Below are 18,688 nucleotides of genomic sequence, written 5' to 3'. Positions count from 1 at the left end.
ATCCCCTCTCTGGCTAAATCCACCGTTATCGCCTGGGAATCCATGTCATCTCCAGAAGTCAGCTCCCATCAGCCAGATGTTGAGCAGTTAGCATTACAGCTCTGCACACGTCACTGCGCTGCTGCAGAACACTGGAACAGCTGGACCAAAAAAACAAAAAAAACAACAACACACAACAGTCTGCAGGGGACGGTGCATTACTCTTGTCCCCTGCAGGCCATCCTGTTTGTTCATCAGCTGACTGTGCACGCAGCATTTGTCCCACAAAGAGCAGACAACTTGCTGGTGTAATCTGGTGTTGCCATCAAAATAAAGCTGACAGTGGCGGGTTCTGCGGACCTCTCCAGAGAGGAATCTTGCACGATTTGGGTCAGAGTGCAACTCCGTTAAAGAGCATGAGAGCACAAAGAGAGGGGAGTTATAAGCAAAGTGAACACAAAAAGGCTTAAAATGGTGAAAGGAGCTTAGATCAATCAGGACAGCTGAAAAAGGGATCACATTTGTACTAGAGATACTTATCTCTTGCTGCCAGAGCGCAGCTGAAGCACAACAGCCTGCATGCAGCTCAGTGGCTTAACACACACCTGTACTGTGGCTCAGGCCCACCAGCAATCATATTAACCAGAGTGCCAGTTTAGCGTGTTTACTGCGGCAGCTGTAATAAAAGACATCAGTTATGATATGGAGGAAGGAGAGCAGACTGGGGTTCCACTCCACTGGATCTCATTAGATTAAAGGGAGTTACAGACCCCCCCCCCCCCCCCCCCCCGTCCCAAAAAGTTCTTCACCTGACCTAAAGTGGTTTCTTCTCGTGCAAAAGGTCACGGGTCACATGCAGGACTCGAAATCTGATTTGTAGATGTAAGCGTTGACCTCACAGCCTATGAAGTCATGACACCTCATATGAGCACAACAGCTGGGTATCTTGATTCCCACACAACATCATTTCCATTTCGATCTCTGTCTGTCTGTCTGTCTCTCTCTCAGTGCATTGTGGTGCGTACCCTCCCCATCCACAACATCTCTGCTCCATTAGACTAATTGTGCTGTAATAATCTCCACTGATGTGTGCTTCTAATATCTTGAATGGTCATGTTACCCTATTTTGATTACCCCATTTCCAAGCTTCAGCTGCGTTCTCTGTAATCCATTGCCCTCACTAAATGATAAAAAGTGTAATTCAAATGAGTGGAGAAAAAAAAAACACTGCAGTGACACACATCAGTGTACAACTGGTAGGACGGCTGAGCCTCAAGGTTAGATGTCATGAAAATCCCTTAATGGAGGTGATGATCATAACTCGAGTTTATGTGCTGCAAAACAATAAAATTTATCACGCACAGCATGTTTGGAAAATACGAGAATTACAGGTTGAACAGATATTGAAAACTGTGCTTGAAACTGGTTGTTCTGAATATATTTTTGGATTCACTTTTAAGGCTGTGCTAAACAGGGTCTCGCCACTGGAACAAATTGTGTTGTTATTGCACTTGAAATAGGTTTTGTGTGCTGTTCAGCTCATTTATTGTGTGTTAGTGGACTTTTCTGTGTGTGTTAATTGATTTTCATAAATCAAACCAGTACCTACTCCATGGATGAATGGGGCACATTAAGGGAATGATATACCTGCTCTGCTCTGGTTCACACTGTCTTACTGTCACCAGAAATCACTCTGATCAAAGTTTAAAACATTTGGTTTTGTCTAAACGAAAAAGATCGTTGATTTGGTGAGAGACCACGGCTTGTTATGGAATGTAAATTACCTAAAATCACTGTAGGGGTGGATAATCCAGAAGCCAGCTGACTTTACTCGCTCCCTCTCATGCTCCACGGCCCTCTCACTGCCCAACATCCGCAGGGAGAACTTGTTGACTCCCGGTTGGAGCATCGCCCCGAACTGCCGATGCATGAAGCCGGCCTGGTACAGCCGCTCGTCCTCCGGGATGATTTGCTCTGTACCCTCCAACTTGATGAAACTTGATTGGTCGAACACAGATGCTTGCCCAGCTGCACCACTCAGAGCCCCCGTTTCCCGCTGCTGGGCCCCGGGGCCGCGCTCACCGGGGAAACTCTCCTCGACACCAGCATCAGCCTCGGGAATGAGTCGCCGCTGCTCCGCTGGGTCGGAACCGGGAGGATGCCTCCCGGTGATGGAAGAGATGCTGCCTCTAAAAAGGCGACAGTCCCCGTTCAAGTTGGTCTTCATAACCATGTCCCTGTCCAGGTCTTCGCTCCTGGCCTCCTCCACGCTCTTGCAACTGCTGGCAGGAGACAGAGAGGACAAATGTTTTAGCCGTATACTTTTCCTCTTTGTGTCCTTGTCGCCGTTGTCTCCTTCGTCAATCACGAAGGGTTTTTGCCCAATATTTTGCGGCAAGCTGTACAGCCGTTTGCGCATGGAAGACTGGAATCTTTCCATTTTGAAGGAGGAGAAGAGATGCGCTCTAAGGATGGCCCGTGCAGGCAGAGGGATGAATCATGGAGCACTTGGGGTGCCACTGGAGGCGAAACACTGACGGCGCATCCGCAGGACAGGTCCTATCTTCTCTGATACCTGGGACATGCCTCTCCAGTCCGGTGCAAACATTGAGATTCGTCAACAATAAGTGACTGCTCCAATCCGACAGTCATGTGAAAGTATTAAGCGGAAAAGACACGTAAATCCAGGTAAGAGAGCGTGCAGACGAGAGCGCATCAGGATGCAGCATGCTGAGCGTCGGACGTGCCGGAGTGGAAGATGCTGCTGCCGCTGCCGCTGTTGCTGAGCTCCTCAATGACAAAGCATCATCTCCACCTCCCCAAGATAGCCGAGCTCTCTGTCAGCACAAGGTGATGACACGCATGCACGCAGATGGATTCCAAAGAGCGCTGACATCACTGATCCATCACGCTCCCGCTTTCTAATAACGTGAATATCGATGGGGGGGCTAATCTATCGGGGTTGCCATAGCAGCCAGGATGGCACACGCGCTTACCCCTCCCAGTCAGGACAATCTGAGAGGAGGATTCAAGGATTCGATCCAGTTTTGGAGTTGAGAGAAAGACATGAAATTCAGCTTTCATTCATAATCCTGTCAAATTATTTATCGATTTGCCAAAATTTAGGGCACATTAATATCTGAGGGGAGAGCCTACGATATCCAAACCATTCATGGTTTTATGTTGAAAAAGCATTCAGAAAATGTATGTTGTGATCATGAAATTTCACTTGTATTTTATTAAGTGCTCTGTCCACAGTGATGGTCAGTATTCCCCTGGAAGCCTGTCACAATGACCTTGACCTTTGACCACCCAATCATTTCAGTTCATCCTGGAGTCCCAGTGGATGTCTGGGGTAAATCTGACTTACTTCACTTAAGGTGCTCGTGAGGTATCACATCAAGTACATGGAAGATAACACGCACATGTCAGCTGACAGTGACCTTGACCTTTGACCAGCAAATCGTTTCAGTTCTTCCTTGAGTCTCAGCGGAAATTTATACCAAATGAATCGTCGAGGCATTTCTGAGATATCCTGCCAACCAGAATGTGATGGATGCACAAACGACCACTTTGCAGTTTAAAAACAAATTCAAAGGAAACTATGTGTGTTATTTGCATGAGCTAATTCCTATTTGTGGCTCTTTCCATCAGGAATAATTGAGCAAAAATATGGAGTTTTCATCATGAACAACATGAGAAGGAACTCCCACTCCCCACTTGATCATGTGGGTTTTTGGGGCGAGCTAAACTCCATTGAGCTCAGTTGGCTCTTACCATTTCCTCCCCCTCAGATTTTTGATTAAAAAAGACAAACGGTGAACCTCAGTTTGACATTCAATGACGACTGAACTTTTCCCATGTTTCCAACTTTTTGAACCAATTTTTACATAAATAAGCAGAGATGTAAACGTCGAACGCTCATTGTGCACTGACAGAAACATTCAGAAGCATTAGAAACGTTTGGTCAAGCACCCCTTCACATCGTTTACATCATGTTGCCGCAATGATGCATTTTCTTCATCACATAGCTTTAGCCGCGTGTGTAATGGATGAAATCATTTCCAGAAGTGTCAACAAATCCTTCAAATGTAAGCAGATCACTACATCTTTAATCAGCTAATTCTGGGTCACGTGTGCCGCAGCAGCTGTTTGGTCCAAGTCAAAGCCGAAGTGAGGAATGGAACGCGTCCAAGCTGGGCGCTGTGTGAGCTCTGCAAACATACAAATATAACGAGGTTTTAAGGGTCTTTAACAATCAACTCAATTGATTTATTAATTAATTAATTTGAAATACAAGATACTAAGCCCGTAATTGCTCCTGATGGCTCTGCGATGGACTGGCGACCCATCCATATTAATGAAGGACAGGAAAGATATGATAATAGTTTATGTTTAGTTGTGACTGTCGAGTTGACCACATCACATGGATATCTGGACACTGGCGCTGGACCCTCAACAGCGCCCCCATTTGCTGTGCTGCTGCCGTTTTTTTTTTTTATGAGTATTTCTGTCTACAAATTTCAATGAGTTTTAAAACCTTTGAAAGAAATGTTCTTCTCTTACATCCATCCATCGTCTTCCACTTATTCCTGTTAAGGGTCGCGGGGGGGGGGGGGGGCTGGAGCCTATCCCAGCTGCTACGGGCGAGAGGCGGGGTTCACCTTGGACAGGTCGCCAGTCCATCGCAGGGCCAACACATAGAGACAAACAACCATTCACACTCAGTCTTTGGACGGTGGGAAGAAGCTGGAGTACCAGAGAGAACCTACGCAGGCACAGGGAGAACATGCAAAGATCCTGTGCCCGAGCCAGGACTCGAAGCCGGAACCTTCTTGCTGTGAGGTGACAGTGCTGACCACTGCACCACCGTGCCGCCTATTCTCTTACATATGAATGTTAAAATCTACCGGGGCGTATGTACCGAAACCCACATGTTCAAGTAAATGTTATCAACCGCAAGATTTTTTTTATGCTTTGTAAATCTTAACTGAACCACATGTACTCTAATATACAGATATTTCTCCAAAATCTTCTGGCTACTTTTTTTTTTTTTTAATTCCACATTTTTGAAACCTGCACATATTATTTCTGATGTTCTGCCAAATACCGTTGGCAATGCAAGTATTACACACACAAAAAAGCGCACAGAGGAGATTTCTAATTTTGTGTCAGTGTGAAAAATCTCAAATTGCTCAACGGTATGTGATGATGCGGCCAATGCTTGGCTCAAACAGAATAATAATCAACCGTGCAAGTTCAAATGGATCTACAGTTAAGTTCCACGTGCGGGTATCTCTCAGCTCTCTCAATCACTCACTAACAACGTGCTGTTGAACTGTAGGTTTGTTTACCACACTTTTAATGGATGTTTGACTTTTCACCTCCATTTATCCATAATCCCCACCTTATTCAATCTGTCCACCTCTAATTTGGAGCTTCGACATCGCAAACAAACAAAAAAATGCTGGCACACTTGAACTTAAGTGTTTGATTTTGAAAGTATTTCATTTTAGAAGTTTTCTTAAAAGTAAAGCTCATTAGTCAACCAAGAAGGTGAATTTGTATTTTATTCCCATGCAGCTGTTACAAAGGATGCATTGCAATATAAAGTGTGCATTTTGTGATTTGGTATGCAAATAATAATAAAAAAAAAAGTCAGAGAGCCCATCTTATATTATGATGTTGGACAATTCATGTTTGTTTTTTTGATTCTGCTCCAACCAACTCAACGTCTCACTAGATGGCGCCGTTTGCTGTAATCTTCTCTGCACGGGACAGCGTGTATGCAGCATCCATGGATCCCGACTGTGTGTTTTGCACAAAAAACAAAAACACTTCAACAGACACTTTTTTTCCCTTCTTTTTTTTTTTTTGAAATGTTTATTCTTAAAAATGACTCGGGATCTTGGAATGGCTTCAGACGTGTCAGTCGTGACGTGGGCATTTCAACACCTCCCACGTCAGCTGTAGAGAATTCATGCAGCTGTGCAGTATGCCATCGACACTCTACGGTGATCCTAGTTTAAAGCTTCGTCACAGAGAAATCAAAAGCTGCAATGATTTTTCAGTATAGTGATATGGAATAATAATTGCATAGGATAATAGCCATGCTGTACAATACCCATAACTATAAAATAATGTTAGAATGATTAGTTCCTACACAGGTTTTCATTAATCTCAACATTTAAGTGCATCTTATAATAGGAATACTTCTTATATTAATGATGATTTGATACATAGTGATTTAATACATACAGTACATAGATAAAGTAAACCTTCACTAAATTTATAGGGACATTGCAAAGCCCTTAAATATAATAGATATTGTCTGATAAAATGACAAAACTTAGAAAATGGTATGCAGCTGAATGATAAAATTGTATAAAACTGTCATACCAGATTATGGTGTCATTTTCTTTAACACGTGTTTTTCCTCTGCGGTACAGGTTATCTACATGAAGCCACTCGGAGAGAAATAAATAAATAAAAGCCATTTCTGTCTCCAACAGAAGGTCAACATCTTGCATGCATTATTTTAGAAGTAGTAAAAATGGTAAATTAGTGGTTAAGAGGGATAAAACTCATAAACGTCAACAACTGCATGCAGCAAAAATGGTTATAAGGTTAACAATTCCATAATGGTTCAAATATCTCCTAAGAACTCTCACCCTCACACAATAAAATCATAAGGCATGCCTCATTTAACTCCTCCAAAACCATAATCTTAATGGCAGATAAATCCTATTAACACCTGGCATGGATTCCGCTCTTGTTTACCTTCATATGGTCAATAACCTGCAAATGAAAATAAAAATGCAGCTCATTAGTTCAGTCTGCCAGGAGTCTTACACCAGTTGACAAAAGCTTTCAGAGGTAATTCATCATGTAATTTGTGTCCACAGGCTTGAAATACATATTTATCAGAGGCAGGCTGGCAGTTTCCTGCTTTTAATAATTGAATACTCACTCAGCAGACAGGCTGCTCAATTTGTATTCCTCTGGCGAAGGTTCTTGTCTTTGTGGTTGTTGGTTGAATTTGTTTTCCTTAAGCACAAAGTAAATGATGAAGTCAGTTCTCGCCTCCAATAACAGACGAGCACATAGCACAGAAAACAGTTATTCTGTTGGTGGGTTTGGACAGAGGAGGCTCAGACTTGAATGATTAATTAAAGCAATGGAATGCAATTAGAAATTCAAATATCTCGTCAGGTCTGGTAAGGAAAAAAATATAGATTAACAAAAGGCTACTCCACTGATGCCACACTAATCATCTTGTGTGGTTACCAGTTCTCACGTGTGCCAACAGTTGCCTAATGTGGTTCTAATGTCAGAGAAATCAGACCAGACATTGGGCCTCATTCATGAAATGTTCTTCCAGACTGTTCGTTCATTTAACCCTCAATTTAGTCTTACAGACAGGATGAAAAGCCTGATGGCTGTTTGGAAGTCCTCTCTCCTCACATTTGTCATGTGCCTCTTGTAGCTGTCAATCACTCAAAGACCTTTAAGTTAGAAGATGTAAACAACAGATAAGACTAAAATAGGGGTAAGAAGAAATTGATATAAAAGAACATTTTATGCATGTCTTAAAGGTAAGGCATAACTTTGGAGGTTTAAAAATGTGTAATAGAGTTGCAGTGTTTTCTAATATTGAGCCATACAAGGACTTACAAACTGGATATCTCACTGTATAATCAGTCTCCTGCATGTCCCCCAGCTTCATAGACATGCAAATCTAATTGGCTGGAATACCCCATTAATCAAAAGTAATAATCAGTTGCAGCTCAAGTGTTTCCGCAGATTAAATGACGACAATTTTTCACCATGGAAGAGTACCAGAACTGAATTTAAACATTTCTCAACATTAGTCTCGGTGCATCGCGGGCTGGTCTTACTACAGCACTCCGAACACTGCATCAAGTAATCATCGCAAAAGTCTCCTAAATTGACTTTTATAAATATTGTCTTCTGATTTATTCGAATGCTGCAAATTAGTCATATGACGCCTCAAGCTATTTGTGACCCAGTTTTGGGGTTTACTGTACACTGAGCTCTAAAGACAAGCAAGTTAAAATACATGACGATAAGCTACAACATATTATCAAGCTAAACAGAGCTGCGGTAGTGAAGTGTAGTTGTTTGTACTTACATTGGTCCAGCTGGGTCATCATCTGAGGCAGGAAGGGAAAATATGGAGAAATGAAGACCAAAGAATAAAATAATCGCAAGGATTATCCTCAACATAATATGTTGATGGAATGGACAAATGGGTTGGTTTTTTTCCAGATCATTACTCTTTCTGTAACGGTAGTTTTTGTTGTTGTGCTGTATGTGAAAACCATGAAATGGAATGAAAATGCAACCCAGATGAAGATGCGGGAGAACCACCTCTGAGAACACTCGCAACGGTATCCAAAACACATGAGAACGAATGAGCAGGTGGGAGCAATGACACACAAGCAAAGTATAACGGATACCGTCGTCATGCACAGACAAGCAGGACGTTTCTTCTCTCGAAGATTAGTGAAAAGCAGCTCCTCTACCCTTCACAGTGACTCGCATGCCATTTCACTGCTGCAATAATCACGATGCAATAATAAGGAATTACCAAGCAAAATGCACCTTTCAAACTGCACATCACAATCACGTTCAGCAATGGGGAACCTCGCAGAAGCATGTACTCTGGTGTGAACTGGAAGAGGAGCCTGAATGCTTTTTAAAATTCAAGATGCATGCAGAGTCTCACACTTACCACAAACATGGTTTAGGTTATGCAAGTGGGAAAGGGAATACGGGAGATATAACAACAATCTGTTAAAGTATTCAACAGACATAGATGGCCTAATTTAAAAAAAAAACCCAACATATCATCTTTCCCAGACCATCATGACAATTTATTCCTGGGCTGTGACAGTCGGGAATGGTCGCTGACACCTCTGAGCTGTCATTCAATCACTGCATGTTGCACATAATCAGCATGTGACAACATCAAAATTCTGTTTGAGAGGGAAAGGTCACCAAAATACCATAATACATCATTTATCACACAGCTAGACTCTTGCAGCATTCAGGAATATCAGGACATCCCAGGATATGCGGGGTGTACTTCTAAATGTGTGTGTCTGGTTAAACACGCAGCAGCGTGGGGACATGAAAAGGTCCCTGGAAACCTATTGATCACTGAAACTGTCCTCCTCCACAACACTGCAGTATCCTATTTCTCATGAATATTAAATGCATGAGATTGTCCTGGTGCAACCTCCTGCAACAGCCTCTGCCTACTGGGTCAACCTCATAGTCAGACTGAATTATTGAATACTGGCACAGCAGCGTGTCAGATGACTGTATTGGTGTCTGTGGTGAAACAATGGCCAACCGATGCCTGCAGGTTTTGAGGAGGCTTGCCTTGGCTCTTCGGTCCTCATTTCCTCCAACAGGTGTGTGTGGTTTGACAGCTGAGATGGGGGATGGGGATTTGGAGTCACTCTTGAATTGTAGGTACTTGAGATTTGACAAGTCCTCTAAAGAATAGAGACTTGACTCAGACTTGAGCTGTGGGACTCGTGAACAATCTTGAGAGCTGCATTAATATGAATGAATGACCTGGAGCTGAATGTCGCTCCCTCCCATCAAGCCTATTTTTATGTATCTGTCTGCTGGGCGTGGTAACAAAAATGCTGCAGTAACAAAACCATGGTGAACAGCAGCTCACCTCTGCCTTCTGTCATAATTTGAGGGTATAAAACTTCACATCAAGCGCAAACCAACGAGACGCTTCATACAAAGTCTCTGATATTTAACTAAAGGATGCTGGATCGACCACATCAAACTTCATCAGACACGTGAGAACTAACCCAAATAGACTTCTGGGAACAGTTGAGGTGCGCAAACACGTTTCACGTTAGCTTAGCTGCATTAGCTGTACGTTAGCTTGCAACAGGATTTGTGGGATGATACTTAATTGGATTTGTGCACACTGAATATGTTTTAAAGATGAGTCTTTTCAGTGCCGGCTTGGCCATGACGACAGTAATTTGCTGATGTTCCTGTGCCACTCCATGCTGGCAGACATTAAAACAGAAGAAAAAAAATATTTGGGTTATTGTTTATTAAATGGATCCCCATTAGCTGCCACCTCGGCGACCACTAACCTTTCTGCGGTTCATAATGGAAATTAAACATACTGGATGTAAAACATTGTGTAACTGGCATGACTAAATTTTGAGAATTTGCAGAAAACATATTTATTGATTTATTTTGCACACAACCAGTACCTTAAATGGAGGGAGATATTGGTATTTTCTCATTACTGGTGGGTTCAAGACTTTCCAAGGATTGTGGGGTTATGCCATAGTGTGGCCATATATCAGATAATGTCTAGCTGTGACACTTGTGACACAGAGTTTTGTCGTTTAAACCTGTGACAAAAAAAGCAGAAACTACGTCAAACTTCTCACAAAAGGATTTCTGAAATACTAATAAGATTGCATCACACATCCCATTAATATGCGGGACTATTACTGATAAGCATACACTGGATTATCTGACATGTGATTCTCCATACCTAAGCAGATGTTGAAAAAAGGGGCTGTCGACCAGCCTCTCTTAGACCTTAAACCATTCCTGTCTGCACGATATACTTAAATGTATCTCCTAATACTAGTTTTGCAATTTCATTTGTTATTTTGTATTCTTTATACTTGTGTTTGGTTTTCTTATTTCTTTCACCCAAACTGGGACCTTATTTCAATCTGTCTAATGTTCTGGATGTTCATGGTCTGGCATGACAATAAAAATAACCTTCAGCAGACAATGAAAAGTGCTTCCTTCCAACCCCTTCCCTCTCACTGACTTTCAGATAGAAAAAATAATTTGTAGAAAGTTCTCAGGGGAGATCCCTGTAAAATACTAAAAAATAAAATCAATTTCTCTCCCTTAAAAAAAAAAAATCATAATAATAATAAATACTGAAAGTATCCAAAGTGCACCAGTGACTCACCATCTTGTGAATCCTCTGGCTTCTTGCGCTTCTCATAAACAACAATGATGATGATCAGGATGATGATCTCAGCCAAAACCCCCAGAAGAGGCCACAAGGGGGCCAAGTGACTGCGAACCCTCAGCACAGACTTCTCGTCACGGCTGCCGATAGAGTTGGTGGCGTTGCACTGGTACTCGCCTGGATCCAAATTAATGTCCAGATTGATAATGTTGAGCTCAGTGTAATTGTCTCTGCTATTAATGAAGAAGCGTCCGGATGAGTTGTCAATTTCCTATCCAGGAAGAAGAGGAAGAAAGAAATCCCCAATATCATGTTGTTACAGTTATAATGTCAGAGAAACATAATGGAGATGCTTCATGGGATAGCTTTATTTTATAGAAATATTACATTATCATGCATATTAATACAACATACCCTAAAAGCCCCATTTTCCAACTTGCGCCAGGTCCAGGAGGGGTGTGGGTAGCCCACGGACTTACAGTAGAGTACAGCCTGTTGACCCTCGTTCTTATTCTCGCTGCGCTTGTGGCCTGTAATCTCAGGAGCAGCTGAATTGAAAGAAAGAAAAAAAAAATCACAGCTCTATTGTTATATAATATTTCCAAAAGTTTACAAAACTTACGTGTTTACAATAAATACAACAGGTTTTGAGTAAAATTTAGAGGATAGAAATATGAAAGAAAAAGGAAAAGACATTAGCAAAAACATATACCATAACAACATGAAGGATGTAAACTTAAAACAACAAATTATAACGAAAAAAAAAAACCCACTGTGATTTGCCTATAAGAAATACTGCAAGATTAGAAAACTGAAACATTCCATTTAGTAATTTTGACATTATTGAAAAATTCCATCTATCGCAGTTTTGGGGCCAAAAGTAAAGTAAACAAATCTATATGTTCTATATTCTGTACAGAATTAGAACACTGCCCCAATGAAGAAGAATGCAAACACTTCCAAATACAATTATCCTGCAAGGCAATGTGAGTGTGTGACAGCAGAAAGGCTGCCACCAGATTTTACCGTTGAGACATAATCCCCTTCCATCAGGCAAACAAGACGCCATCTGCTGCCACTGAGCTGGGCATTGGTTTGATGGAGGTGTCAAGGGCGCCGGCTGCCCCTGAGCAGCCGGCAGGGCCTGTTGAAATCACAGGTCCTCTCACGACAGGCCTGCGACTTGTGCTCAAGGCCGCTCGAGCCATTTTTATTCGGTGATGTCCCTAATGTGGCTTTGAAAGTGGTGAAGATGCCTGCAGCTCCCAAATCAACACCTACCTTTAACTTCGATGGTGGCGTTGCCCGGAGGATAATTCTGAAATGTGTAGACACACATGTACATGCCAGCGTCATCTCCTCTTGGTTTGTTCAGCCTGCAGACCAGAAAAAAAACACCTCATGCGAACCCATTCCAGGTTGCTAAACCCTGTATCTGAGACACACACACACACACACACACACACACACACAGTTGCATAAGGTAATGCCGTGACTCTTACCTGTACTCAGTGTAGCTATTTAGGCTGCGTGTGTCCTCGATCTCCTCCCCGTTCTTCATCCAGTAGCTTTCAAGGTGGGTACTGTGTGCGCTGGTCAGGTTGCACTGGAGCGTGAACGGGGGGCTGTGGCCCTCCATGGGAAGTGTGGTTTGTTCAGAGGCGATGATTGATGGCTCTGTGAGAACAAAACACTGATCAGCTACAATAGTAACGCTCAACCAGAGCGATGTGGGAGAGGATGTGTCATAACATGTGACAACATCTATACACAAATATATTTTTTAGCAGTGTAACTAGGAATTCAGTATCAGCAGGATCAAAATCCAGGGAAATTAAAACGATGAATGGACTCATCATTTTGCACCTAAGCAAACCAGCGAGTAATTTAGAGCAGAAATTAAGGTGGTTTTTTTTTAAATAAACAAAAAACAACCAAACAAAAAGTCACATAATCTCTAATTACCGGTGAACCTCTTTATAGAAGTATTCCCAATATGACTACATTTATTTACTACATAAAACTGAAAAAAAATATACTGACGCCAGTACTGTACCTTTTCTTCCTCAATGATTTTTGTTTGGTTTGGAAAAGAAGCTAAAAAAAGTGTTAAATGATATATACCTAAAAACCAACTGTAGATGAATTGTGTCAAAATGAAATAGTCTAAACATGATTTTTGGTGGAATTCAAGAAGAGTAAGAAATCACCAATTCAATGCAGTAAGAATATACCAAATTATTGGCGTCGTCGCTCTGCAAAACGTCAAGTTCAAACACAGGGACAAAACAGGTCAAAACAACAATAACGACTGAAAACAGAAAATAACACTCAACTGAGGGAAAGGAGGAGATGAAAACTAGAAAGGAGGAGGTTCTACTGGGATGTTGGTTCAGTGAGGACGTTATAAAATTCTACTCAACTCTGCTGGAAATAGATGATAAAGAGAAGTTGGCGGTGTTGTTTTTCAGCTCTGCAAGGGAGGATGGCACCTACGGAGGAAGTTAGCGGTCCTCTGGAGAGGTTTGGGAGGCTGAGTCACACAGGAACTGTTACGTTTGTTTCTATTAGGAGGGATGTTGCCGCTACACTGACCACTCACTCTGCAGCACCGTTATAGTGGCCTGAGCTCGGATCCAGGTGGTGGCAGGATTTAGCTGCATGTCGTTACGTCGCGGGTCATTGCTGGCTCTGCACTCGTACGTCCCAACATCTTCCAGCGTGAGATGAGAGACACCCAGAACACTCACTGCATTGACACCGTAGGCTGTGCTGATGGATACCCGCCGCTTACGGGCGCCATCCCACAGCTGCCTGAAGGAATCTGCTCGGTTGATCTCAGAGTACCACCACTGGATTTCTGGGGTGGGGTTACCCACTACGTCACAGTAAAGCTCAAAGGTGTCGCCCGTGAGCTTAGTCTCAGAAAGAGGGGATTTCACAAAGCCCGCTGGGGGGGGGGGGGGGGGGATTGGGGGGGGGGGGGGGTTGAACCCAGAAAAGGAACATGGGTGTGAGGTGTGGAGGGTAGAACAATTAAAAAGGGACACAGAAAAGGAAAGAAAAAGAAAGAAGTGACAGAATTAAATAAAGTCAAACAAGAATTGATTAAAGTAAAATGAAGTAGACAGGATAAAATAAACAACATAAGCTTGTCTTGTGTAACGGATAAAGATGACCTCAGATCTGCCTGCGACGTTCTGCTATTCCTGGGAAACTCCTGGGAAACGTCCCTGCAAGGCTGCTCTCACTTTGTTCAATTACTGACATCACATATAAATCTGCAGCAGGCTCACACGGCACTCATATCCAGAAGTCCTCCAAGTGACCTTGTCATTCTCTGTACATCTTGTATTTATAATGAAAGCGTCATTAGTGTTCAGAAAAGCTGGGTTAAATGACTATCCAGTAATGGAGCAGGTCGAAGCGCGCGATTATGGAAACGTCTACTGATCATGCCCACATGAATAGGACGAGGACCGGGGATGTAGTCAGAGACGTGGTCTATAGGCACCGCGGAGAGTACATGAGATTGAAAGGAGATTTATAGAAGCAGCAGCTCCTGGTCTCTGGGGAGTGTGTGGGTGCATGGTTATAGACCCCCCTCCGTTTCCATAGAAGCACTATAAGGCTACAAAGTAGGAGGCCACAGCGAGCCAGACCAGGCAGTTCATCAGCAGGCAGATAAAAACATGTGTTCCATCAAACTGACATCATAACCCTGCTGCCCACCAGTGAATCACCAGGAGCAGCACATATACAGGCCTCATATAGATTCCTTCATCACCAGCTAAACACCTAACTGGGACTGAAAACTTACACCTCAGCTCTTAACATAAAACTGCTGAGAGACCCGTCCTGCCACCTCAGATGTGTCGAGATGCGTCAAAACAGCTGAGGCAGTAGCAGCGTCCCCGCACGCCACCGAGCTGTTTAAGTCCGGCAGCGATGCCACAGGTTTAGTTTTGTCATGTACTTAATCGTGTGAGCTTAAAAATATAAGAGCCGCTTGTGCCGAAAGTCATCCACTAAAGGATCATGTTAAAATATATGAAGTGATCCGTTGGTAAATCGACCGAAGGTGAGAAATGTCAGTCACAGGCTGACATGATGTCTTTACAGATATTCCTCTCCTCCACTAACAGTCCAAATCACAAAATGATTAGTTAATAAGTAGAGCTGGACAGGTGATATCAGCCGGCCTATCACAGACATCACAAATCTTTTTACCTCCTAATGCTGCAACTGGCATCAGCCTCACAAATACGGTGTTGGTCACACTGAAGCCATGTAACTGACTAATGTTCATTTTTTGAGAGGATAAAGTTATTATCTCCAGTTCGCGCTGTATATTTATCAAAAGTGTTTGATAACCACATGTGAGGGATCATGAAAACAAAGAAATATACATTTTGGTCTTTGTCATAAGGGGATATAACAGAGAACGCGGGAAATGTTTGTATTCTAGAAGCTGAATACAACAACTGGGAGGTTTTTGAAAACAGAAAAGAAAAATATGTTAATAACTCATTTCTGGTGCAGCACAATCTGACCACAGATGGCTTTAAATAGTCAGGAGGTCCATCCTAACCACTGTAACATAAAATCATTCTGGCTACTGTCCCAGTTAATGTACCAAAAGTGTTGCAAGCTTATATAGAGCAGCTAACTGGGAGGAGGACAATCTTGATGGTACTGATTACAAATTACAAGAAACAGAAAGAATTCGTTATTAAGTTGCACTTAATTAAAGGAGATGATTCAAGGACTTAGTTGAAAAAAATATGTATTTTGACTGTTCAGCTAGAAGGATTTCATGCTTTTTATGTGATAAAAAACTGCATCTCATCTGTTTCAAGAGTGCCGGTCAGAAAAAATAAAAAAAAACCCAACCTTTTTAAGACATCACCGTGGGCATAAAGCTTTTTATAAACTATTAAACAATAAAGGCACCAGAGACTGACAACCCCCACCATCCCCAGAGGTGGTTGAGGCATACAAATGTCCCCCCCACACACACACGCACACACACTAAAACGCCTAGCCAACATCCTACTTATATCCTGAAAGTTTCTGCCATTTCAATCGTTTGTGACGGTAACCCCGCCACCAAACCCGCCTGAGGTCTAAGAACAACCCGTTGATCAGTATATACATATTTAAGACCTGCGACTGACGCCACTCAAATCAAGTAACAACTCTCTTCAATGCATCTTCTCTTTAATCACTTCATTAATTGTGGGTTTCATTTATTGTATTTGGTGGCCCATTGGGGAAAATCATTACAGTTGGACATGAAAAAAAAACAACTGAAACTTCCTCAGAGAGACTCGACTGGAACTACAGGCCTGACTGATATTCAATTATTATCAGGATCTGCTTCTCTTCCTATTTTGGCATCTTTGCTGCAGCCTGTACTCCCCCCCCCCCCCCCCCCCCCTTCCAGAGGCCTCTAGCAACGTCCCGCCCACTGCACCCTCTGATTGGTTATACGTCATCAGTAACAGCCTGTGCTGCGTACAGTCACAGAGGGGCACATTTTCAGAATGGAGCAGTTTTCATTTTCACTCATTTACTCTATAAAACATCAGGGAGCTATTATGTTTTTTTGCTTCTTTTAAAAAAAAAAGAAGTAATAAACGCTCCTTGGAGCTCTTTGCATTTGTTCTGAGGTAATATTGATATTGTTAATATCCCAACAAACACAGACAACTGGAGCATCAACTGATACCGAGTACTGACTCAATACCAAGGTTGATATAAGAAGCTGTACGGGAGAGACGCCATCAAGCTCGGCTTTCCTAACAATATAAAACAAAATGTAACTAACAAAAATAATCAATAATCAAGAGCAATCAGCAGGTAATAAATACTTCCAAGGGAGTTGTTCCACTTAGCTCCCTTTGTGCTATTATTAGCTCTCCTTTCAAGCAAAGTGCAGCCTTCAGGTCTACAGCACATAGATGATGCACAATGTAGTCCAATACCACAGAATTACATCGAATAGCTCAGCAGCATATTAATCTGATGCAGCTATTTGAGTCGGCATCAGACCAACATCGACACCTACATCAAGATCAGTGCATCGCTTGTTGAAAAGTTGTCTTGTATCAACTTTTTGTGTTGCTATTCAGAATTTGGGTAAAAGGTTTTCATTTTTAACCTCATATAAATACCAGTTGTCAGCTTCTCTGATACTGTTAATCAGTATCGGCCCTGAGAAGCATGATCTCAGGTGACCCCCCCACCACACCACACACCCCCCCATAACCTCTTGATTTTTTTTTCAAAAACCGGTTTTAATCGAACATGAAAAGAGTTGTGTTTATGGAGAGCTCCGAGCTGCAGCTGTGATTGAGGAAGAAGTGTTTGGCGTGGGAGAGCTGTAAAGCCTTCCTGCACGTGGTCACCTCCTCCAGGGCAGGCAACAAAAAAAACTGAATAAATTCTCACTCATTCTCACAGGATACCTGCGAAAGGGATGCATGCTGCACCTACACCTACCACTGCTGATTCGAGACAGGCCCTAGAATCTGTTAGAAGGGGACAAGATTTATGAGTTGAGGGTCATTCTGATATCGTAGAAGTGCCCTGAAAAATCAATGCCATCCTGCAGTGCTGCGCATCTCAGTGAAGAGTTAACGGATTCATTGTTGCAGGAGGACATTAAAGCCATGGTTCCCAGTGCAGCATCTCTGCTCTAAAAATAGAAGCATGCAGCAAAATGGACTGATGCTATTTACAGAGCTTCACTTGTAAAGTGCCAACATGTATACATCCTGTCACAGTGAGCAGGATTGGTGCAGGGAATGGTGTGTGCTGTATTGCTCAGCCTTATCCTGGCATATCTAAACAGACCCGTGTGTGTGTGTGCGTGTGTGTGTGTGTGTGTGTGTGTGTGTAGTGTTTGTCCAGGAGAGCAGGACAGATTTCGAACTTCAGAGTGACACAATTTCCCTCCCCAATCTTTACATCTAGAATTCCCCGAGCGAACGAGCAGAACTTGTCCTTGCTGCTTGAACGTCTCATGTCTCAATATTCAGCTCACTTCAAAGGACATTTTCGGGACAGCACACAGGCCTCCCGCATGGCCCACTTCAGCCTAACCAATACAGATTGTGGTCTATAAAAGATTGAGTGACCCTTTCATTCTAACGCTCACAAGGAAAACAGACCTCCAGTCGAAAAATAGCTGATTGGGTTTTTTATTTTGTGAAACGTTCAGGGACTACCTATTAGCTTGGCTGTATTACAGATACGGACTCCATTCTTTATTAAATGTATGAAAATGTCAAAACGTCAGACATTTAGACGATATCCCTGTGTAAAAAATAAAAAACAGCATTTTCGCCATGTTATCCCCGGTAATGAGAGCTTATTTCCTACCGTTCTGAGCGGAGACGGACTGCAGCATCAGCGCTCCGAGTACCGCCAGGGAGAAGGACATGACTGCAGGTGTCAGCTTCGAGGGTGTAAAATGCCGGTAAGGGAGCGCTAAGGTGACCTGTGCGGGATAGGATGATACGTGGTGGGATCACCGAGGCTCACACCTCCGCACTCCGCCGGTCGAGTCACGGAGAGAGGATGAGTGGTCGACTTGCGGGAGTCTTCGGTACTACTGCTGGCTGGCTGGCTGGCTGGCTGGCAGGCTGCTACCTGTGCGCCTCACTGCTTCAGCCTGCTGCATCAAGGGAACCACCTTCT

At 42.8% G+C, this 18,688-nt stretch overlaps 2 protein-coding genes across 5 annotated transcripts in view; both read right to left on the bottom strand.

The window, feature by feature from the left end:
• Positions 1-11,092, bottom strand: part of LOC147259069 (potassium/sodium hyperpolarization-activated cyclic nucleotide-gated channel 3-like) — a 22,980-nt gene extending 11,888 nt beyond the window's left edge. The window contains exons 1-2 of one of the 2 annotated variants that reach the window (XM_086209275.1): positions 10,982-11,092; positions 1,764-2,261 (exon numbers count right to left, since the gene is read on the bottom strand). In XM_086209275.1, the coding sequence (XP_086065401.1) occupies positions 1,764-2,212 (449 nt within the window). In that variant the 5' untranslated portion in view covers positions 2,213-2,261; positions 10,982-11,092. Of the gene's footprint in view, positions 1-1,763; positions 2,932-10,981 lie in introns of those variants that run through there. The other variant, XM_086209274.1, reaches the window with a different exon arrangement.
• Positions 5,524-18,688, bottom strand: LOC147259068 (neuroplastin-like). 3 transcript variants are annotated; one of them, XM_086209278.1, is made up of 9 exons: positions 18,371-18,484; positions 13,587-13,934; positions 12,487-12,661; positions 12,266-12,360; positions 11,399-11,532; positions 10,982-11,255; positions 8,132-8,153; positions 6,950-7,026; positions 5,524-6,777 (listed from the first exon to the last, which is right to left on the bottom strand). In XM_086209278.1, exons 1-8 carry the CDS (start codon positions 18,429-18,431, stop codon positions 6,966-6,968), a joined length of 1,170 nt encoding a protein of 389 aa, XP_086065404.1. In that variant the 5' UTR covers positions 18,432-18,484; the 3' UTR covers positions 5,524-6,777; positions 6,950-6,965. The 3 variants fall into 3 exon arrangements, with proteins under 3 accessions (XP_086065404.1, XP_086065402.1, XP_086065403.1); XM_086209276.1 differs by lacking the exon at positions 13,587-13,934 and having other exon boundaries at positions 18,371-18,688; XM_086209277.1 differs by lacking the exons at positions 5,524-6,777; positions 6,950-7,026; positions 8,132-8,153; positions 13,587-13,934 and adding an exon at positions 8,855-9,503 and having other exon boundaries at positions 18,371-18,431.

This window comes from Aulostomus chinensis, chromosome 7 (genome assembly GCF_037954235.1).
Source record: "Aulostomus chinensis isolate RoL2024-O1b breed Wild chromosome 7, RoL_Achi_v1.0, whole genome shotgun sequence".
In the NCBI taxonomy this organism is placed as follows: Eukaryota; Metazoa; Chordata; class Actinopteri; order Syngnathiformes; family Aulostomidae; genus Aulostomus; species Aulostomus chinensis.
Note: the sequence above shows the minus strand (reverse complement) of the source record. Positions and strands in the feature narration are given on the sequence as shown.

Excerpts from the sequence above, each read along its gene's own strand:
- LOC147259068 (XM_086209278.1), bottom strand. The coding sequence starts at position 18,431 with ATGTCCTTCTCCCTGGCGGTACTCGGAGCGCTGATGCTGCAGTCCGTC. Across the intron at positions 11,533-12,265 it reads CGCCACCATCGAAGTTAAAG|CTGCTCCTGAGATTACAGGC; the intron begins GTAGGTGTTGAT and ends CTTTCAATTCAG. Across the intron at positions 11,256-11,398 it reads TGGAAAATGGGGCTTTTAGG|GAAATTGACAACTCATCCGG; the intron begins GTATGTTGTATT and ends CTTCCTGGATAG.